This window comes from Artemia sp. Qi Xiang Cuo, chromosome 8 (genome assembly GCF_049724085.1).
Source record: "Artemia sp. Qi Xiang Cuo chromosome 8, ASM4972408v1, whole genome shotgun sequence".
In the NCBI taxonomy this organism is placed as follows: Eukaryota; Metazoa; Arthropoda; class Branchiopoda; order Anostraca; family Artemiidae; genus Artemia; species Artemia sp. Qi Xiang Cuo.
Genome location: NC_142801.1, coordinates 59743760 through 59767454, shown reverse-complemented (window position 1 = coordinate 59767454; position 23695 = coordinate 59743760). Strand labels below are relative to the sequence as shown.

At 36.6% G+C, this 23695-nt stretch overlaps 2 protein-coding genes across 2 annotated transcripts in view; both read left to right on the top strand.

Annotated features, from left to right (window-relative positions):
* The first annotated feature begins 1628 nt into the window (after nucleotides 1-1628).
* LOC148949648 (cytochrome c oxidase assembly protein COX19) overlaps nucleotides 1629-23695 on the top strand; it is a 51909-nt gene continuing 29842 nt past the window's right edge. The window contains exon 1 of the mRNA XM_089093642.1: nucleotides 1629-1733. The gene's annotated coding sequence lies outside the window, so the exon portion shown is untranslated. The remainder of the gene's footprint in view (nucleotides 1734-23695) is intronic.
* On the top strand, nucleotides 1671-22903 carry LOC148949649 (FGFR1 oncogene partner 2 homolog). Its single transcript, XM_089093639.1, has 2 exons — nucleotides 1671-1733; nucleotides 21340-22903. The coding sequence occupies exon 2, from the start codon at nucleotides 21344-21346 to the stop codon at nucleotides 21935-21937; it is 594 nt and encodes a 197-aa protein (XP_088949765.1). The 5' UTR covers nucleotides 1671-1733; nucleotides 21340-21343; the 3' UTR covers nucleotides 21938-22903.

The following is a 23695-nucleotide window of genomic DNA, read 5'->3' as shown; positions in this document are numbered from 1 at the left end:
GTTTTGATCTGACACTATATCTAGGAGTTATGGGTTATTTAAGTTTTTAATAAGGGGGGGGGGTGAATCGTCTCTTACTAGGTTTCTAGCTAATGCTGCAACCCGGATGCGTATTAACTTTTAGTTGCTATGCGCCGTGGTTTATTCTTTACCATGTTTTCAGCTATATGCTGTGAAACAGCATAGGCCCCATTTATAATGACCTGTATCATCCCTTATGTATTTATGCAAAATATCGTAGTAGCTGCTACTTTCTTGATTTTTAAGCCAATATATATCCCTTGTTGTTCAAGCCAAGGGACGGTAAGTTTTCTATTTAGAGGTTTCGGACAAGGCGGCTCTAATGGTGTGCTTTTTGTTTTGATCTGACTTAATTTTTAGGAGTTATGGGTTATTATATTTTTTAGCATTGGATGTGATCGTCTCTTACAAGGTTGCTAGCTAGCGCTGCAACCTGGATTGAAATGACTGTAGCATGAAAAGATATAAAAAATGCAGTTTTTTTTATAAAAAGTGATTCTATTTTTAATTTTTATTTTTTTTTTATTAAAAAAGACACTATATTTCCGTTCGAATGAACCCTCTCACAACATTCTAGGACTACTGGGTCGATACAGTCACCCCTGGAAAAAGTACAAACAAGTAAACAAATAAACACGCATTCGTGATCTTTCATCTGGCAAAAAAGTACCGAATTCCACATTTCTGCAGATAGGAGCTTGAAAACTCTACAGTAAGGTTCTTTGATACACTGAATTTAATATTGGGATTTTTGTTACGATTCTAAGACTTTTAGGGGTTGTTTCCCCCTTTTTGTCCAAAAAAAGGCAAATTTTCTCAGGCTCATAACTTTTGATGGGTAACATTAAACTTGATGAAACTTATATATTTACAATCAGTGTAAAAATTTTATTCTTTTGATGTATCTATCAGTATCAACATTCCGTTTTTGAGAGTTTCGGTTACTATTTAGACCAGTTGCTCTTACTATGTAGTTCGTTACCACAAACTGTTTGAAAAGCTCCACTAACTTGTTTTATCCTCAACTGCACTTCCCACTCACTTGACGCTGAATTTTCCACCCTGTTGTCGAGGTACCTGAGCTGTACGACCTGCTCGACAGTTGAGTCTCCACACTCTATGTTTAGGGAGAATCACTCGTTGTCATGCTTTTTGTCTTCTCTGTGTTAATCTTGAGGCCAAGCCGGCCAGCAAAATAGTGCTCCCATCCTACTTTTAAATATGGCGCTGCCTACTCTGTCCGTAAGCTCTTAATCCCAATTTCTGGTTAGAACTCAATATTGCTAGCCTTTTTTGAAAGTTACTTACTACACTAGCTAACTTAGCGCACCCAAATTTGTTATTTACTGCAAAAACGTAAGGCTAAATAAAGAAAGACAGGTGGCGTACCAGTGTGCGATCAATAATTTACTTCATGCCGCCACATCTTTCATTGGCCGGGTAAAGCCAATAAATCGGCACTGCATCAGGGTCTACCCCACCACCCCAGACATTAATTTTGTATCCACCCCTGGAAGAGGTCATAAACTAAACTTCACTTTTTTCTCTATCTCTTCGGCCGCATCCCTAAGAGACTCTTTTGGGCCAAAACAGTGACACTCTCCGCCGAAAATACTTGCCAGCTCTGGTGGATGAAATATTCTATTTAAGAAAAGATCAAAGATCTTATGATTTTATGATATAATTTAAGGGAACTTCTCAAAAAGAAACTAGTAAGACTAATTTTGAAATATCTAAATATTTAGGTATAAGCCTAGAACTGAGACTGTTGAAAAGGAAATATGTTAAGAAAACAATTCTTACTTCATAATATGCAGAATAACTGTAGTTAGGCTAACACATTTTGACTAGGCCTACAGTTCACTATAGCCTACTTTACCCCCTTAATGTACAAATACGCATATCCTAAATTGTATTATTCCCATGCAATGTCCATGGACTACATGTCCAGACCTTAAAGAGGCTAGTGTAAAATTTAATTGAGTTGCAGTCTAAATGTAATAGGCTAACTACAATTTTTCTGCATAGGCCTATTATGAAGTACCTAGGAATTGTTTTTTTTTAAACATGTTTCCTTCTCAATAGCCCCAGTCCATGCTTTTGCCAGATTTGTAAAAATAAACAGCTCTGGTGGTCTTTCCATGAAATCCTAATTTTTTAAGTTGAAGACTATAGGGTAGTCCTATTAAATGGTAGCTTAATAGTGTTTTAAACAAGGTTGGTTATGGTAAAATTTTAGTAGGCTAGGCTATATATTTGAAGCATAATAACAACTTCAATAATTAAATCTAAGTAAAATATCAGGGTAAAATTCCAGTTTTGAGGGTTCTAAGTATTTAGCCTACCAATCTGAAGTAATATTTCATTAGCCTAGCTGTTTTTTTTTTTTTTTTTTTTTTTTTTTTTTTTTTTTTTTAAGCAAATCAGTGTGTTAAGATATACAATTATTTGACAGAAATTGACTGTAACAAATCCAGAGCCATTCAAGGGGAGGACAGGGAAGCAGCCTCAGTTGCCATGGCCTGGGGGGGGGCTGCAGCTTGGGGGTTACCCACATTGATTTGGCTGTTTTGCTTATATTTGGATTGGAAGGGGAGGGCTATAATAAATTTTTCCCAAGTACCACCAACACAAGGCTAAAACAGCTCTTAAAAAATCTGAGGACTCTGATCTTGCTTTTTATGTTTTTTTTTTTCATTCTACTCTATTCAGTGGTCTAAGGACTATGGTAAGATTTTTATTAAATTCTTTTTGGTAGTAAGCTTCAAGATCTTTGCACTTTGATAAAAAAAAATGGTAATCTTAGCAGAAAAAAAAATAAGATCTTACTCTGATGAGTCAAAAATAGGCTTATTGTATTATAAAAACAAAACTTTACAAAGTAGATCTACTGCTCAGATACGGCAGAAGAACAGTGTTTCAAGCCTCATGCCTTTGCTCAATCCCAATTTATAAGCTTTTAAAGATCTGTTATCCAAATTTAAGAAAAGAGATATGGCTGAAAATTCTACTGAAGTAACAGGAATCACATGTTGAAAAACTAAAGCCAATTAAAACAAGTACAAAACTCACAATTGAATTAAAATATATGACATCTTTTAAGCCCTAGGAATAAGAACAAAATCAGACATCATAGCTTAGCAACAACCTCCCAAAATATATTTTTGCCCTTGGATTCATTCCTGAAAGTTTGATTTGCCTGCCTACTAATTTCTAAGATAGCAAGAAGCCCCTAAACTAGAATTTTACCAATTAGCAATGTTCTAGATTAGGGACTCCATAAAAGAAAACATGTCAATAAAATAAAATGGTACTATCCCATTAACCAGGCCTCTCTAAAAAGTCAAGTTTGGTTAATGCTAATAAAATAAAATTGGATGAATATATAATACTTTAGAAACAAATTTTGGCTATATATTTGCACATTAGGGGAGGCGGGGAGTAAATTATTGCATATATTAAATATATAACCTAACCTAGGTACCTTTCCCTCCCTTTAAACCCCCAAAAAACCATAGTTTAATATTGTATACACAATGAAAACCTTGCTATTATTGCCTGCTCTATAGCAGTTAAGATGTCAAAAATGGATTTTATCATTGCTTACAGTAATCTATAGTGATTAACCCAAGAGGCCCAGATAATGGGATAGTTTCAATAAAATTAAGCCTAGGCAAGTACCATTAGGTTCCTTATTTTATGCTATTTTCAAATATTGCATTGTTGCTTCTGAAAATACAACCTGTAAACCTTCTGATGGTCCCATAAATGGCATTAATAATACATTACCATAAATTGCTTTGTCCAGCAAAATAAGGAAAGATCCTGTAGAGTTACTGGTCAGTGATGATGGGGAGTCACTGGTTTGGCGGCTTCCCACTCTGTTTTCCATGGTTTGGTGAACCAATTCTTATCAATGGCAATCTTGAATGCATTGACAGAGGGAGCGGTGACATCTGCATTGGGAAGACTGTTCCAGGGACCCACCACCCTATTGGAGAAGTAGTGGTTGTGGAGTCTGCTGTGAGCTCTCTTCCTGAGCAGCTTCTTACTATGCCCTCTTGTCATGAATGATTCGTCAAGTTGTAAAGGACTCTGAGAAGAGGAATCAGCATGCAGTAGCTTGTAAGCCATAATGACATCGCCCCTCCGCTCTCTGTAGACGAGTGTTGGGAGCTGTAGTTTGTTCAGGTGGGATGGATAGTTGAGGTTCTTGCATCCATCAATAGCTTTGGTTGCGCGCCTTTGAACAGACTATATTTTCTTTTGGTCACTTCTGTTGGTACAGCTTTGTCATGACTTCAGATGATCTGTTGCATACTGTACTCTTAATTATTCCAAGGGTCTGAGATGCTTTGGCAACCGCTGTTTGGGTGTGTTTGTTGAATTTTAATTCTTCATCGATGACGATTCCCAAATCTCTTTCAGCTACCAAGGAACCAATCGATTGTCTATAGCCATCCCCCCCACTCATATGGTACTGCCACTTCTCAATCTTTTTCCAGAAATATACCGCCTTGCACTTCTGGATGTTAAACTCAAGCTTCCATTGGTGGGCCCAAAGGGAAAGTGCATCCAGGTCTTCCTGTATGGTGGCTCTAGTCGCTGACGACTCCGAGGGCCCAATAAGCTTTGCATCATCGGCATAGAAGCTCATCTTATTTTTTACAGCCCGTGGAGCATCATTAATATAAATATTGAAAAGTGTTGGGCCCAAGAACATTCCCTGGGGCACACCACTATCAACTCCAGCAACTTCTGAGAAAAACTCTTGCCCATTATCCCCAAACACTCTTAACTCTCTGCTTTCTTCCTGAGAGTAACTGCATAACCCATTCAACAACCTCCACATGTATCCCGGTAGCTAAAAGTTTAGCCTTCAAACAACAATGGCAAACTTTGTCAAAAGCCTTTGCAAAGTCTAATAGGATCATATCAGCAGGGATACCCTGGTCTAGCAGTTTGGTGACACATTCATATGCATCAATAAGATATGTCTCGACCGAGCATCCAGATCTGAATCCATGTTGGGTATCGTTAAGTATTTTGTTGTCAATTAGGTGCTTCGTAACAGCGGTGTTTGCAATTCCTTTGAGGATTCTACTGACTGTCAAGGTGATGCTAATTGGTCAGTAATTGGCAGCACAGTTCCTGCTTCCACCCTTGTGAACAGGTGTAATATTTGCATTTCTCCAATCTTGAGGGACTTGTTTCATGTCAAGAGACTTCTGGAACAGTTTTGCTAGGGGGAGGGCAAGCTCTGCATGAGCCTCTTTCAAAGTTTGAGGGTGTACCCCATCAGGGCCAACTAACTTATTTGGGTTCAATCTTTTGAGCTGAGATTCAACATCCAAAGTGCCGATAGTAATAATTTGCATTGGTTTCTGAATATCATGTCCCGGAATTTTTGGCAAGTGGTGATTATCTGGAGGTGTAAAAACTGACTTGAACTGCTGGTTCAGAGCTTCAGTTATATCTCCAGGGTTCCTTATGGTATTCCCATTAACTGATAGTTTGGTTATTGAATGTCTTCTAGGCTTTTGATTGGAGGCATACTTCCAAAATTTCTTTAGCTTTGTTTTCGATGCTGAAGCTAAAGACTCCTCATACTTGCTAGTAACTTCTCTTGTTAGGCAGCGAACTTTGTTTTGTATTTGTTTGAATTTGTCATGATTAGCCTGCACTGGGACGTCCTTGTACCTTCTCCAGAACTTCTTTTTCTTCCGGACTGCTAGTTTGATTTATCGTGTGATGAAAGGGAGTGTTCTTGGTCTTTGTTTCCAAGTGGTTGTCGTGTGTTTTGCGATTGTGTCACTGAGGACCCTTTTCATCTTAAGCCAAGCTCCCTGTACATTATTTTTTCCGACAAAAGACCAATCTTGGTTAGCCAAATCTTGCCTGACCTTGTTGCAATTTGTAAACACATGTTTTCTAAAATTCTTTGTCTGCGAGTACAACTTTAGTGGACAAGTTATGGCTATATGGTTGCTTGCGCCAAAAGGTGGCTCTGAGTCTATACTTTGGATTGCCTCCTCATCTTTGACAAATAGGAGAGATGGGTTCTGGCCCTCTCTGTACCTAGTCAGGAAATCGATTGTCTGGTACAATGAATGTTCTTGTAGGCATTTAAGGAGTTTGCCAATCTGGTCATTGTTATCTCCTGTGGCAGCATAACCACTAATCCATTGGATCTGAGGCAGGTTGAAGTCTCCAACAATTACAATATTATGGCAAGGACAATTCATCACCAAACTTATAGACTTCGCAATCGCAAGGTGAGAACTTTTCTGGCAGGGAGAGCTTGGGCTTCTATAAATACAACCTATAATTAAGGGGTGACCCTTTAACTTAATTTTTATCCAGACCTGCTCCACCCACGGCTCATACTGAGAACCAAGATTAAGGTCTCCTACCTTCAGTGATGATTTGACATACAGGACAATTCCTCTTCCTTCTGGTTTCCACAGATTTGAAATTATTCTGAATCCGGTAATCTGGATTTGCACATCAGTCAGTGGCACTGAAGTATACTTTGGTTTAACTTCAGTGAAGGCAAACACACACACTTCAGGTCTTGCCGAAACTACAGCTTTTATTTCGTCCATTTTTGTGGTGATGCAATCCATGTTACTGTAAAGCATTAATAGTCCATCTTCATTTTCAATATGGGCATCACCAATATCACAAAATTCCGAGTCACAAGATTCGAAAGTGGAACTATCCAAAGGTTCTCTGCTATGAGTACTTGATAATGCACTTGCAAACAATTCATCATTATTGATCTCAAATGTGGGGCTTGTGTTTGAATCACTCACACTAAAGTTTCTATGTACGGTACTATTTACATTGTTTTGACAGGCATCAACTCTTAAATCTCCATCACCTGCGACCCCAGCGTAGCTGGAGGCTGCTGGAAGTTTTTTGGGACAATCTTGTTGCTTTTAATAACAATATTTGATTCACCACCTGCCCGCCTTCTGTATAGTTCTTCATATAACTTCTGCCTTTTGTCACGGTCTGTTTTCGATACATCATTTCTGAACTGAACTGCCCCTTTTTTCTCAAATGATTTCTGGAGAATCAGCTTCTTAATCTTGAAGTTGGGGACAGCAAACATGATTGGGGGTGGGCGTAGTGGATTTTGGGTTACAGAGACAGTGGGATTCACTAGGTGGCGGATGTTGGAAATAGGGACACCAGGTAAGCCGTATTCGTTAGCTAGATGCTCGCGGACAAACCCAGGCATCATCAGTTTGAGTAGCAACTCCAAAGGCCACTATATTCAATCTTTTCTTCTGTCTGTCTTGGTCTTCGAAGATTAGCGCCTTCACCCTGTTTTCAAATTGTTCGTTTAGGGCTTCCTTTAGAGCAGTTGTTTCAGCAGTCACAAGGTCTTTCAACACTTTTTGGTCTGTGGCAGCTCCCAAGTGCTGCTCCAGGGAGCGTACTCTATCTTCAAGGCCGGTGAACTTATTGTCTATTTCAGCTTTCAGTTCATCTTTCAAGCTCGAAAAGGAGTCTTTAACCGCTTCTTTGATTTTCACATCCAGGTTCTTTATTGTGTCATCAAGACCACCTAGTGACCTTTTTATGCTACTGTCCACAATTTTCGCAATTTCTGAGGCATTAACACTGCATTTTGGTTGCCTTTGCACATGGGACATTTCCACTCACAGCCCATGCGGTGATCCATCTTCGTTAATAAAATATATTCTGGTTCTGAAAGATCAAGGCATTCTGCACACAGCCATCGCTCACAATCATCACAGTTCATAGCATTAGAACCTTCATTCAAATTGTCTTCACAGGCTGCACACTTGTCCCTACCCTTCACCAGGCTAACACGCATCCGTTTGCTCGCCATTTCTGGTTCGGGATAAATAGTGGAAGTTTATCAATTCTCTTGGACAAATAACTCTCGGCAGATACCACTAGAACACTTGCCACAGGTACTTTCGCCTCTTCTGCTAGCTTTTCCTCTCCTGGCGCTCAAATGAAAGTATTATGTCTTGTCGATGCTCAGAACGTTAAATTTATTGCCTTGACAATTTTCGCGGTAGACAGAATGTGGGAAGTGCAATGCTCAAATCGCCTATTCCCAGCAGTTTAAGGATTAAAATACCGCTGGTACCCATTCGGCCTCTTGTTTGTTTGCTATTGCTCCCTTCTGCACAAATTATCGACCAAAAATTCGCAAAAACGGACGAGCCAACGTATACAATGGTGTTTTTAATATTTAGCGTTTGGCAACTGCGCTTTATTGCTTGCTGCAAATTCGGAAGAAGGAGAAGGACACTGAATTCAGCCTGGCCTTATTTTCTGAATTCACAGCAGCCCGCCTGCTGTGAATTAGAAGAAGAAGAATTTACAAACAAACGGCTGTTTATTTGTAAATAAAAAAAATCAACAGCAAATACAACAGCAACCTTATAAGAAAATCGAAATATATTTTCTTGTGATTATTATCGCTTCTAATCAGCAGTTGTACCAAACCTATCCTGCTCAAGTCATCCTCAGGGCTATACTGTGGTGTTTATCCTCCCCATAGTATTATGCAGACGTATTTACATCCTCTATTGTACCTACTTGTTTTTATCTTTATTTTGGTTCTTAAAGATTTTTCTAATAGGCATCTTTTATAATTCCTCCAAAAAAAAAACGTCCCCCCAGATCCCGAATCAAATTCCATAGTGGATGATACCCATCCTGGCTGGTCAAGTACATTATCTGAAAGTTCTAATGATAGCTCCAATTCGGAGAATAGCACAATGGTAACTGTAGGTCCTAATGCAACCATAAATGATGATAATGGGTTTCAAGAGGTCCTCTCTAGAAGCTCTAAAAAAAGGAAAAAAATCTCCCCAATTAAAAGCATTTTCCCTCTCCCTGCCAAGGGTCCCCCCTCAAAAAACTTAGGAATTTACCTTAAAATTACACCCACTACCCCCTTTGAAATAAAAATGATCACTGCAATAAGAGTTGCAATTTTTAAATTGCTAAAATCAATGTTCTCTCTTAACATTAACCGTGATGGATCTCTGCTAATAGCTGTAAAAGATCAGAAATCAGCAGATACAATAATTATCCTGAAATCCCTTCTGAATACCCCAATTATTGCATCTAATTGGAACCCAAAACAATCACCAACAAAAATTGTAGTTTATAATGTTCCCTCAGAGGTATCTACTCAGGAGTTAAAAGAAGGCCTCTCAGATAGGGCAGGAAACACAATCCCAGTTGAGGAAGTTACCCAACTTGGAAAACCTAACTCTAATGGCCTAAAAACTAGTAGATCCTTCTTATTCACACTGAAGGATAAAATTGATATCCCAGAAAAATTATTTCTATTTGGGCAAATCAAACCACACAAGGAATACAAACCTAAGCCTATTCAGTGTCAGAAGTGTTTCAATCTGGGACACACGACAAACAAATGCAATGAAATTCTCCAAGAGTGTAGTAATTGTAAATCTTTCCATCCTAAAGAGCTGAAAACTTGCAACAACACTCAGCCTATATGCATCAATTGCAAAGGCCCACATGAATCTACAAATAAATCATTATGCCCTGCATACAAGAAAAGAGATCTAGCACTCCAAATATCAACAGAAAAGGCCATCCCATACCCCTTTGCAGCAATGGAAGCAAATGCTGCCCAACAATACCAAATAAAGCCTGTAATGAAACCAACCAAAACCCCCAAGTCAAATGCCCCCCATGCTGCATGCACCCCCTATACAACACCATCCTCTAAGCCCCCTAGCTCGCATCCATATCAGAAGGAATCACCAAGCCAATAAGCCTCCTTGTCCGGTGAGATGAGGTCAGCCTGCCCCCCCCCCTCCCAAGAAGAAACAAACCAGAAATACTACTAGGAATCAATCCCTTAACCAACAAACAGGATGCATGAACAAAATTTACATAAATAAAATTGATAGTGTATGTACTGACCACTTCTCTATAGTTTGCTCTCTAAATTAACCTGCTGAAACTTTATCCTCTACCTCCAAATATATCAACACTAAAGCAGATTTGTCTATGTTCTAAAAAAAGCTAAATGATAAAATTACAAGTTTCACCCAAAGATCATGCGTTTCTAACACAACAGTTGACACACATGCTGAAGCCTTGACATCTTTACTAATAAATACAGCTAATCATGCTATCCCCAAGACAACACCTAAGAAAACATTCACTAAACAAATTCATAAAGCATGGTGGACAAATGAGTGCCTAAATAAGTGGAGGATAAAAAAGGCAGCTAGGACAGAATTCATAAGAAAACCATCACCTACTACATATTTAAAAAAATTACAAGCAGAATCTAATCTAAAAAGGACTATAATAGATGCTAAACATAAATACTGGAATAATTTTGCAAATAATCTCTCCAGAGAAATGCATAAGCCAATTATACATAAAGTCATAAGCCACATCTGTGGGAAAAAGACTTCCCCCAACCCACTCCTGTATGAGCTTTTACATAATAATACCCATTATGTTAATGATAATGGAAAAGCTAACCTATTTGCAACTCTTTTTGTTAATAAGCTAACATCAAATAATCAAAGCAAACTGTCCACAATTCCCATGAACCCAAGTTACCAACCACGCCCAGGATCCGAGTACATAACCAATCCATTTTCAATCCAGGAATTGAATAATGCAATACATCAGATTAGGACAAAAACTAGCAGCAGCTATGACAATATACACCCTACATGGATAAAGAATCTCACACCTTCATACAAACAAGAACTGCTAAATTGTTATAATCACGCTTGGGCATCTTCTAGGTTCTTCAATATATGGAAATGTTCGTCCCTCCTACCAATCCTAAAGAAAAATAAACCAAAAGATAACCCTGAGTCTTATAGGCCCATAATGATTACACCTGTGATGGGGAAAATAATGGAGAAAATGATTTATCACAGACTCCTCTGGTTTGTTGAAAAAAATAATATGATCCCACACACTCAAACTGGATTCAGGAAATACAACTCCTCAACAGATGCTTTCATTTTGCTAACAAATGCAATAAATTGATCTTTCTCAAAAAATAAAATCCTAGTGGCAGCTTTCCGAGATTTTGAAGGGACATATGAAAATGTGAACCACCAAATCCTTTTAAATAAACCTGCAAACCTTGGAGTACCCCCTAAGCTAGTATCCTTTATTAAATCCTTCATAGAAGTGCGAAGTTTCATTGTTTGTGTTGGTTCAGCCTCTTCACCCCAAAAGACAATATCCAAAGGCCTACCCCAGGGAGCAGTCCTCAGTTGCCTCCTATTTGCCCTATATCTCTGGGACATGAACCTACCCCATACGAATCTACAATATGCTGATGATCTGGTGCTATGGTCATCTGACAACACCTTTCAGATAGCACAGTCAAATCTGCAAAAGTCACTTTTCCAGTTTGAAAAATTCTCTCAACATTCAGATTTACCCATTGCACCCACCAAGTCAAAAATAATCCAATTTCACCAGAAGCAAAACCATGTTAATGCAAAACTAACTCCAAATGAAACAACTATTCCAGAAGATAATAATATTAATTACCTAGGTCTCATGCTTGACCAAAAACTTAATTTCCACCTCCACATTTCAAACACAATAAAAAAATGCTATAGAAAAGCAAATATACTAAAGAGACTTCTTTCCACACCCTGGGGTTGTAAAGAGAAAACCTTACTCCAGTTTTATAAATCACATATAAGACCCCATATTGACTATGGGCTCATCGTCTATGGTGCATGTGCAAAGATCCAGATGCAAAAAATTGAAACAACACAAAATGATAGAATACGTCTCATATTTGGTCTTAGGAAACCCACAAGCACCAAGTTTCTGCTTATGGAGAGTGGATTAACAACAATAAGGGAGAGACGTAGCTTTCTCTTGATAAAACATCTTACAAAAATTGAATCAAATAGCTCACACACATTACATAATTGGTTAAGAAATCCAGCCATGTATAGAGGTATTGCAGATGAGTATGCCAATACTCAAAAGAAGTTCCCTGTACCAGCAAAGTCTATTGCACCTACTTTTTCCCAATCCCCTCCATGGAATTGGTCATTTCCCATAATAAATACTGAATTTTCAAAATGGAATAAAGATTTAACCCCCATAGCTTTTGTCCAGAAAAAATTTGCAGAACTTAATACAATTACCTATAAAAATCACTTCCAAATGTTTGTTGATGGGTCAAAAATGAATGAGAAGGTTGCAAGTGGTGTTTTCCTTCCTCACCTGAAAATTGCAATGGGCGAGAGATTATTTAATAATTTATCTATAATGTCTGCTGAGTTAAATGCCATAATCATGGCATTAGAACACCTTAAGCAAAACCAACCTTTGATTGCAAATTCGAATAATATTATCATCTATTCCGACTCTTTATCAAGCCTTGAGTTGCTGGCCTCAGCTCCTCAATATAAGTTGGACATTGACACTTATCATTGTCTCAGTATTATTGATAATCTTCCTTCAAGTGGCATAAAAACTTGCTTTCAGTACATTCCTAGCCACTCTGGCATAAGTGGTAATCATCAGGTTGATGAAATAGCAAAAAATGCTATAAATATTGACCAGCCAAGTGGGAGACCAATCCCAATTAGAGATATTTACTGATGGAGGCTATCAGATATTAATTTTAATAAGATTAATCCTATCCTTTCCCCCTTTCCCAATAAGTATCTTTCTAAAATTTATCATAGAATTCGTTCTGGAACAAATGGACTACATTTCCTTGCATTCTCATATAAGCTTTCTAATTCAAGTGGTTCGATCCCCTGTCCCCTCTTTGCAGGCATTGTAATATGAATAATGAAACAATTGACCATTGCCTGTTTGAATGTAATATGCTGACGTCTGCACAACATACCTTGCTTTGTAAACTGTTAAAATACTTCAAACACCACAAAATCCCACTATCAGCCAAGAGCCTAACCAACTATACCTGCACACAGAGCATAGAAATCGACATCTATCATCTTATATTTGAACTCCTAGAGTCGAAAGATCTGCTGAAAGATATCTGAATATATATAATAAATATGAGGCAATCAAGCCAGTAGCTCTGTAGCCCACAGAGTGAAGCAAAAGGAAAAGGGCTAAATAGTTTTACTGAAAAGCCCGCCTGCTGTTAAATAGAAGAAGAAAGTTTATTAGCAGACAAAGGACAAGTCCCTTGGGAATAGAAAATAAAAATTTTCTAACATAAAAATTCAGGTAAATCAAGTGAAACACCAGGGAAAACCTCTTAAAATGAAACTTAATATCAAATATAAGCAGATATGGTAAAATATGGGTAGAAATAAATGTTCTTTCTCACAAATTTGGTCAACAATCCTTTATTCACTTTCACACCTCCCAGTTGCTGTTGTGTTCCAAAAAAGTGAACATATCTTTGTTGTTTTTCATTTCATAATGTATCATAGGATAATACCCTCAGATAGGACCTTATCTTGAACAAATAGGCCTACATTGTAAAATAAGTAGATCTTGCATAGGTATAGACAGTAGGTTTCCAACTTCGGATATCATGTAGTCAGTTAAGATTGGCTAATGGTAATGAATGGGCTGGTTAGAAATGGCTAACTGCAATCAGCCAGAATTTTTTTTTACATTTGAATTTTGAAGAGCAGGTAGAATATCTTGACATTTCAGCCTATTTAAACAATTTTATTATGCTTTGCAAAAATTCTATTAAATTACTTGTATCTGTGGTAAAATCTTTCTACAATATAAATATTTTGTTTAAACTTGAAGGTCTCTTGGACAAGAGCAGGCAACATTTACCTACTTGATGCTTAATTTTAAAGTGCAAGTCCAAGATTAGGCTTGACTGTTAACTGCCAGTGCATTTAAAACTTATGGTGTTGCATATGGTTAGAAAGTTGAAGCTAATTCTATATTTAGTAAGAAAATTTAGACAAATCCAATGGTGAAACAAACAATCCACTTTCTATGTGGTGTAATAGAGATTTTAATGGTTTTGTATCTTCTTTTAGCTAAGTATATATGCTAGAGCTATATATTGGACCATCAGGGGGGAGGGGTCATATATTTTCAGATATGTGAATGTACTATTTGGATCAAGAATAAAATGTAAGATCTCAGGGTTAATTTAGTCATTTCCTTCTGAAGATCCTCTATTCTAGAAGCCTACCAGAATCTTTATTATAACACCTATAAATTGCATTGCTTTATTGTTGAACTTGTCTAAAAAATTGATAACTACTCAGACAATTCCTTTAGAAAGAATGTTTTAGCTATATACATTACTAACTATTTTAAATACACATAGACAATTGTCCTGGCCCAATTGTTGACATGCCATGATCACAAGGAAAGGGTTGCTAGTTAACATATTGTTGGTGCCTATTGTTTGATTTAGGGTGAAGGTAAGTGAGGTTTCCCTGTACAGGAGTCAGCTGTAACAATCCTCCTAAACAAGTAACTTCAGTTATTTCATAACTCCAAAAATAAGTATTAAGTATTATTATATGAGTATCACAGTAAGCAAGTAACTTACTTCCAGTTACAACCTCTACTTTATTTTAATAAAGATAAAATTCTAAAAACTAAAAATTGACTATGAATGCAAGATTATTTTTTTCAAATTTGCACCCTTACTTCTGCACCCACGCAAGTGCCCCCCCCCCCGACTACTTCCTCTAAAACCACCTGTGGGGAAAGATGCATAGAAAAACTTATCAAAAACAAAGCCTAAATGTCTTTTAAAGATATCTGACAGTTCTAATGATTCTGTTCCAAATTTTCTCCCATAAGTCTAAGGGAAAATCAAGTCTCTCTGTTGAAAGGGGTCATCACAAATATGACCAAAGCTGAGGTTGAACCATTAATTGAATCACATTTTCCTAATTAATTTGGTCACAGTTGAGCTGCTTTCACTGTTTTGCTTTGATTGTCTTCACTTTCTGTTATCAAGTTACTATAAGAAGATGTGGATGGGAATTAAATCCCTGGTCAATATTTTTTCTTCTTGTTTCACTTTCTGTTGCTTTTTTAAAGTTGGTTCTGAGCCAAAAAAAAAAGAAAGTAAGGAATTCTGCTCTTTATTGGTTTTATGAGCCTGTCATAACCAAATATAATTCATACACAATTATTTTTTTAATACAATATAAAGCATGTCAAGGTTGAGAGGTAGACAAAGCTGTTTTTTTTTTTACAGAACTGGTTAGGGAACCAAAAGTTTGCCCATCTTACATTACTGAGCCTATGGATGTGCTTATTCTGAATCAGTAAGTTACAGAATATGCAGCAGCCCAGCTGTCAAGATCCTGGGACCAAATGTGCATGCACTCTTCCACCTGAGGGGAGGGGGATATACCTATTGGTTAAAAAGTAAAGATAGCCCGTTTCTTTCCTAAGTCTTCAATAGGACATTTTTCTTCAAGCGATAACAAAGAAAAGTTACTATTTAGCAAAGACGTTACTCGATTAAATTTGAAAACATTACAGAATACATAAATAAACAATGCATACACATCAAACAAGCATGAATTAAATAGTTGACTCAGCTTTAGCTAAGGCTGTCAGCAATGTGATGTTGCAGACAACAGTAGTGTACTGCAAACAAGCTTTTGGGTGGGTGATGGTGAGTGTAATAAGCTCAGCATATTTGCCAACTTTACCATTAACATTAAAGTGCATATCCCCCTTCCACTTCCTCCAACTCCCACATCCATCACAGGAACTAAATCTTGCAGTTGGACTACACACTATTCTACTAGTCATTCAGTTGTATTTTATTTGAGAATAATGTCTAAGCAAATCAAAAAGTAAACCCTTTAAATTCCCATTGTTGAAATCTTATACAGGAAAATTACACCCCCCCCCCCCCCCTCCCCAGACAGTTGTATAAGGACCTGTAAAAGCTAAGTTTTATGTCTTATCTTTTTTATGTATTAGACTCAACAAAGCTCTCATAAAGTGCCACATGGTAAACTAAAAGTGCTATTTTGATGACATTTTCACAATGGAAAGGCTGAGGAGGACACATGGACAGCAAAGAGAGCTAATTATGGGTCCATTTATAAACTAATTTTTATATGTAATTGTTCTTTATAAATTTGATTAAAAATTTTATGGCACTTTATGACATAAAGTGCCATAAGACACCCAAAAAGTGTACTTTGGGTTGTTTTCTCATTAAAAAAAAAAAAACAAAAGAAGTGCATTGTCCTAATATTTTTTTCCAAATTACCGGGGGACTGCCCCCCAGACCCCCCCCCCCCCCGAATCAATGCCACTGCAATTTTTTTGGTAAAATGTCTGACGTTAGCTTCACTATTCCTCTGGGCCAGGGCCTTGTCTGCAAGCTCAGTATCTTCTTTTCAGCTTCAAGCTTTTCTTTTCCAAATTCATCCTGTTTTTTTCCAGTAAGGTAAAGTCCATAGCTAGCTCTAGCTGATGTGGCTAAACCTATTAGCTTCTTTGTGATCAGCCCAAGCTTGGGTGTGTTCTCATTGTTTTACAGAGCATTAGCAACAAAAGCATTTAGCATTTAGAGTCCACTCCTCTGTACAAGCTTGCATGCTAGTCATCAACTGAGCTAAACAAGAAAATTCTTGCTCTACATCTGTAATTTCAGGACAGAGCAATAAGAGCTGCCCCAATTTTACCTTAATTTGCACTTCAGAACAAAATAAGCCCAATGTTGGATCTGTTTGGCTCTGTTGTTGAGATGGCAGTTAAAAAACATTTCACACAAAATATAAAATAACATAGTTGTGACTGTGTTTTCAGCCCAGTGACATGCTTTCTGACTAAGAGTGTGGCAGGATAGATGCAATTTAAGCCCACTTGGTAACAGTGACCACAGATTGGTATGATCAAGGGACCATTCTTCTGTACTTAAGAATAGACACTGCTGCACAACATCGATTTCTGATAGAGTATGCAAGTTGGTTTGGTATGACAAGCAGCATCTGCATCCTAGCACAACTCTGTTGTATATACATATATATTAATCACTATTTAAGAGACACAGATGATCGGCAGCTCCAGTTGTATCTTGAAGGTTTGGCTTCCCATTCTTTATCGAGTCTCCTTTTGAAAACTTCAGCTGATGTTGAAGACACTGTCTCCTTGCTTAAATAGTTCCAATCATTAATGACCCTTTGACTAAAGAAGTTTTGTCTGATTCTATAGTCTGGGCTTATGAAGCTTCTTAGAATGACCTCGTGTTTGTCTTTTGTTGGATTCATTTAATAAAAACAGGTTTTAAAATTTTGGCCATCATGAAATCATAAGACATTAATCAATAACAATGTGAATAAATTACAAATGATTAAATGTACTGAGAAAAAAAAAGAACAAAAGAATCCATAAAACAATCTGTGTGGCATCTCAGTGGTTTGATTTTATTCCTGCTTGGGGTAGGCACACGCTTTGTACAAGGAGGTGGTAGCAACAAACAATGCTTCTGACTTGCAAAAAGTGAGCGTCTAAACTTGAGAATAAGTTTGTGTCTGTGCTTACCAAGAGAGGGCATTTTTAGAGACTTGAGAGCTGATTCATAAGACACATAATTTGCACCGAGTATGATTTTTGCAGCACGTTTCTGTGCAGTTTCAATGTCACCACTCAGATATAATGTATTGTGCACTTGGGGGCCTTAGAATGGACATGCGTACTCAAGTAATGGCTGCACATAACACAGATATGCCAGTTTTAGTTGCATTGTAAAGAAACTTGGGCGCCGCAGATTAACCAATGATCTTAAGGCGTCATTTCCTTTATTTACTGATTTTGGAACATGCGGGCTAAAGGAGCAGTCTGAGCTAAAATTAATAAAAAACCGAGTACAGCCGCGGTTGAGATAAGTGGGTACCATGGTTCAGGATAAGAGAGATCACGTTTTAGTGGGTTGAACCTCATCACTTTTCTTTTATTCTCGTTGATTTGCAGCCCTTATGTGTCACACTGGCCTACGAAAGTCGATTTGAGTTCACTGCTGAACTGCAGAACGACTCTGTGCTTGTTTACTAGGTATTTTATCAGGATTTAAACGATCCTTAACTCCTGAAATCGCGTAATTTATCACTGCTAGAAGGAAGAGGGCTGCAGGTTTTGTACCTTGAAATGCACTCCTTTTTATTTCGGCCCAATCCGAGTCAAGATCTCCCAGCAAAAGTGCATAAAGGCGCTGATAACGACCGTGAAGAAGATCAATAACAATTAGCAGGATATACTTTTTTTGCATATTGCCTTTAAGTTTTTTGCAGCAATAATAGGGTGGATTAGGTCAAACGCTTTTCAATAATCAGCTAAAAACAAGTCCACAATACTATTTCTTTGATCTATGCATTTGGTTATTAGATGGAATTGTGTAATAATTCACAATTCACAAAATATCTTAACAAAATCCCTAACCAGGTGGATGCTGAATCTGAAAATCTTGACCTCATCTTAATAGAAGTAATCAATTTGTTAAGAAGTAGCTACTTGGGGCACACAAGTAACTATGCCAATTTCAGTTAAGAAGGTAAATTAAGTTAAACAAATTACAAATCAGACTAGTAAAGCTAACACACTCATAAAAGGATCAAGAAATATTATTTTTTTAAGAATTGAAAAAGTTTTTCAATAAATAACACTGCTGTTAGTAACACTAAGCTACTGAACATTTATAAAAGTGGTAAATCTTTGAAAGTATGCAAGTAATTCTTTATGATCATTATAACTCGAATTGTTGTAGTTAGTTACATTTACGTAGATTTTACCTGTCCTGAAAAGATATTCAGCTCATGTACAATTTGATTACCTTAAATCACACAAACAAGCAATAGGACAAATCCTGTGCCTACCAGACCATGTCAATATTTATACCCTGTTAAAATCTCTGGTAATGTCTGATCTTTCATCTGCGGAACGTGTTCTAGCCATCTCAATCTTTCTCTCATTATAACCCTATGAGGCGGGTTAGAACCACTTTTTTCGTACAGGTTACTGTTTGGAATATGGTCTCTCAGACATGTAACCAAAGCAATCTGTAGACAATTTCCCCGGAAAACATCTAATAAATCCTACCCAGTCTTCTGAAAAGCCCACGTTTCAGAACCGTACTTGACTACTGTCATCACTATAGCTTCTAATATTCTAATCTTGGTTTACAGACTTATCTTCCTATTATTCCTAACTTTTTTAATGTTAGAAAACGCCCTGGGCCTGGCTATTCTGCTTTTTACATCTTCATGGCATCCAGCGTCTTTGCTAGAAATACTACCTAGCTTCACTTACCCAGGTAAGTGAAGCTATTCATTAGATCAATCTTTTGTTATTCAAAATCACCTCTTCACCTTCACTTATTCCCAGTCTAAGTGAGTTAGTCTTCTTAACATTATTTTCAAGTCTATTTTTGCGCCATGAGCTCTCAAAACATTTAAAAAATCATTCATTTTGCTAACATTTTTTATCTAGGATGCTCAAATCGTCATCATAATCTAAGTATAGGAGATTTTTACTTTCACATTCTCTTCCATAACCTTTGTCTTGTTCCTTAGGACAAAGTCCATTGAAGTGATCCATATAAATAGGGATATAGTGCAACCCTGCTTAACTTCTGATTCAACACGGAACCAACTACTAACCTCATTTCTTACCTTAACCACAACAATGTTATTCTCGTGCATAGCACTAATCACTTTGATATAATTATCGGATAAACCTTGCAAGGATAGGACCTTTTCTAAAGATCTTCTATCGACTGAATCAGACGCTTGTTCATTATCTATAAAGCTGAGGGCTAAAGGGGTCTGATTACTCATTTGCTTCTCTATTATTAATCTAAGAGTGAAAATTTGTTGATGCTTCCTTTCCCTTTCTTTAAACTGCACTGTTCCTCTATAAAAGCTTTATGTATAGCTTTTCCAAGTCAAAAAAGTATCATCATACCATGTAATTTGCTTCCTACAGAAACCGGGCTTATGCCTCTATAATTATCACACTCACTCCTTATCACCTTTCTTGTAGAGGGGTTTAATTAAAATTTCCTGAAATGTCTAGGCACTTTCCCGTTTTTCAAAAATCATATTTATATTCTTCAGTTATTTACTTCTTAGTTCACAACAACCATCTTAAAAAAAATCATTTAACTGTTAAATCCTGGGACTTTTTTTTTTTTTTTTTTTTTTTTTTTTTTTTTTTTTTTTTTTTAGTATTGCTTATTATTCTTTCTCGCAAAATAAATCTTTCTTCACTTCAAAGGGTCACAAACTTTTTCATTCTTTGCCATATTGTTTCCTGTAACCTTATTATGGTTTAGCACATTCTCAAAATGTTCTACCCATCTCTCTTTAGCTCTTTCCTTATTGCTAATTGAGGCCCCGTTCCTATGTTCAACTGGGACAAGTCAGGATTGACTATTCCCTCTCAGTTTTTTAACATACCAATACAATATTTTACTATTATGCCGTCTGGCTGCACATTCTAAATCTTCAGCAATTTTATCCCTTTGCCTCCACTTCATACCCCATTAATTTATATTTTAATGCTTTCCCTGCTTTCCTAGATTATTCTTCGTTTTTACATTATCTGTCACTAAAATACTTATTGTACAAGCCTCTTCTCTTCTGTATTACCTTAAAGCATTTTCTCTGATATTCCTAGCTGCGTTTCTTATTTTTCTCCCTAAGACACCATCTTCTGCTTCACAAACTATTTTCCTAAAAGCATTCCATCCAACTTCTATATTGTCAATTTTAGGCTATTTAGTCTAAAACTGTTCCTAGAAAGTTTCTCTCAAATTTTTGTCCTTGAGTCTACTAACGTCATAACTTCCCAGAAGTTCCCTCTTTCATAATCTGTTACTAGGTTCAGCTTAATAGCAGCTCTTATGCTTAGATTATTAAATAGTGTACCGTTATTTGCTTTAAGAAGAAATCATTATAAATCATCATAAATACTTTGATTATAGTATAAGTTTTATTTTTTTTATAATTTTATTTCTAATTTTAAGTTCTTTTATAATTTTTTCTATAATTCGCATTACTATCATTTTAAATCATTATCATTAAAACATTTTCTCCTGTTACAATTTTTCACCAACTTCTGATGGACAAACTATATTCTGATTGAGCAAAATAAGCTTTAAAAAACCGTCGTTTTTCTATTAAAAAGTACTATTTCTGAAAAAAATGATTAAAAATTACCATTAGTGGCAACCCTAAATGGAACAAGTTAACAGAGGTTTTGCTGTTGTGTATTTGCATCTGAATGTCACCTTATGCTAGCTTACTACACTATTCTGAATACAGCCCAAAATATCAGTTTTTTTTCTTGTAGAAAAATGTCTATGAGTATTCAGATCATCCTTGGAGAAGCTCGACGTCTGTCATCAAAACTACGTGATATTGATGCTACAGCTGACTCAGTTATAAGTGAAGCCCATGATATGCTATTTAAAATAACATCAATGAAAGAGTATCAAGAAGAAATAGCAGAATTGAATATAATGCTGCATCATAGACCACATGCTGCTTTGCTATCAAGCATTCAGCAAGAGAATCGACTTCTTCGTGAACTTCAAGCAGAAAATCGGGATTTGAAGGCAACTCTGGAAGACTATCAATCGGCTTTGGAGCATATTATGTCTAAATATCGTCAGCATGTTTCTTTAAAACTTGATCAGCTAAACCGTACAAAATCAAGTCCAGCTCCACTTGAGGAAGCTTTTTCGGTAATTCAGGCAGAAAAGATATTGAAAATGGCAAATGTTATGAAGCAGGCGGCTGATTTGGATGACAAAGAGATTCCCAAGGTGATTGAACTTCTTTCAAGACTCTCAACAGAGAATAAGACACTGAGAGAACTCTTGAAGTTGTCAACCCCTACTACTGATCAAATTAAATGTGAAGAATCAGTGGCCAGTACTATTCAGTAGAATTTTTGAAGAGAGATTAAGAAAGAAGTGGATTACAATTGGATTGAACTTCTTTTAAATACAATAATATGGACATTGAGGATTCGAAATTAGTGCTTGTGCTCAGATGTCTCTAAAATATACTTCAGATCAGTAGGGTTTGTTTAATAATAAATTATTGATTCATTGATTACTTCAAATGTGTATGTTATTGTCATTGCCTTGGTTTCCAAGACCTGGGGGTGACTTACTAATTTGACACGCCTTCTGTAAGCCCAATAAAATGTGAGTACTGAGAATTGAAGAAGTTTGTGAATTATTTTCTCTTGGTCATGATTTTCCCTAAAAGACACGTTAAACAACTCTGTCAATCGAATTGTCTGGAGCTAGAATTAACTTCTTCTACCAATTTGCAACAGTTGTTAAACTGTTTACTATTAATGCTCAAAACTGAGAAAGAAACTTTGGAGTTGTCAGCCCATGCTGCTGATGTTGTTAAAACTAACAAAGGGGCTAATACTTTTTCGTTGAACAACTTATGCCCTTTTGTTTGAACCTTGTTTGTAATCAACATTGATTTGTGTAGTTTTCAATTTCTATTCCATGTGATGCCATTTTTAAGAGAAAGGGACTTTGGAATTTGCAACTATAATGTTGATGATAATGATACTGAAGAAGTGTCTTTATTTGCCAGTTGAACGATTCTTAAGTTTTTGTTTAAAACCGAAATTCATTAAGCTAAGATATGCATTGAAAAACCTGCTGAACTAACATTTTGTCAATTAACACCGATTGTTAAAGTTTTCTGTTCCATATGAAGATTTTTTCTAGACAAACTTGCTGTATTTTGTGTCGCAGTAGATACGATTGTGCTAACATGTAGGCAGAAACAAATTTCTGCTTTGAATGAAAGTATTTTATTTTATTATTATCTGTTTGTAGTTGCTCTGCTTATAAATTAATTAGTCAAATAAATTTGTTTTTCTTCATAAAGTGCTTATTCTAGTAAGTTTTGATTATATGAGCTGCTAATTAAAAAAAGGTATCATGCTCATTTTGTTATCTTGAAGCACATCATTGCACCATATTACTCAAGCCCATCATTGCACCATTTTAAGTCATTTGTCAATCAATTCTTAATCTTTGGGGTTTAAGGGATCTAAAGCCAAACTGGCCAACCATGACAAAACAAAGAGAGAGAGAAAAAAAATCTCAAATTGAAGAACAAAACTTATTTTTTATTGTTTTTAATTTTAGATATTATTTATTTTAATTTTAAATTTTATCTTTAGTTCTTTATTTTAGTTTCTTCTAGATTTAGCGCTGAAGACGCCTTGTTTTATACAGGCGAAATATTTGTTATTTATTTTGTCTTTTCATTCTACTGGCCGTAGTCCCGCTTGATTTGTTCTTCATATTGAGTTTTTTCTCTCTTTGCTTCGAGGTTTGCAGTTTTCTTTTTAGACTGAAAATGCAAGGGTAGACGAACCTGGCCAAACAAAATTGGTGGGTTGGAGAGTTGTTGGTCATATGTCAATATTTATGACAAGGTATTCCACCTTTAGACCACTAGCGGCTAAGCCTATTAGGCTTAGGTTTCACTTATTCGCCACCTATGAGTCCAACCAAATTCAGTCCCAGATTTTGCATACAAGTCCAGTGGACATTGTCCGTCACGTGACAACCCAAAATCAATCCAATCTTTCATCCCTTAATTCTATGACTATCTTCCTTAGTTCTGCCCCAGGAATGACCTATGGATGGATGATAGATAGATAG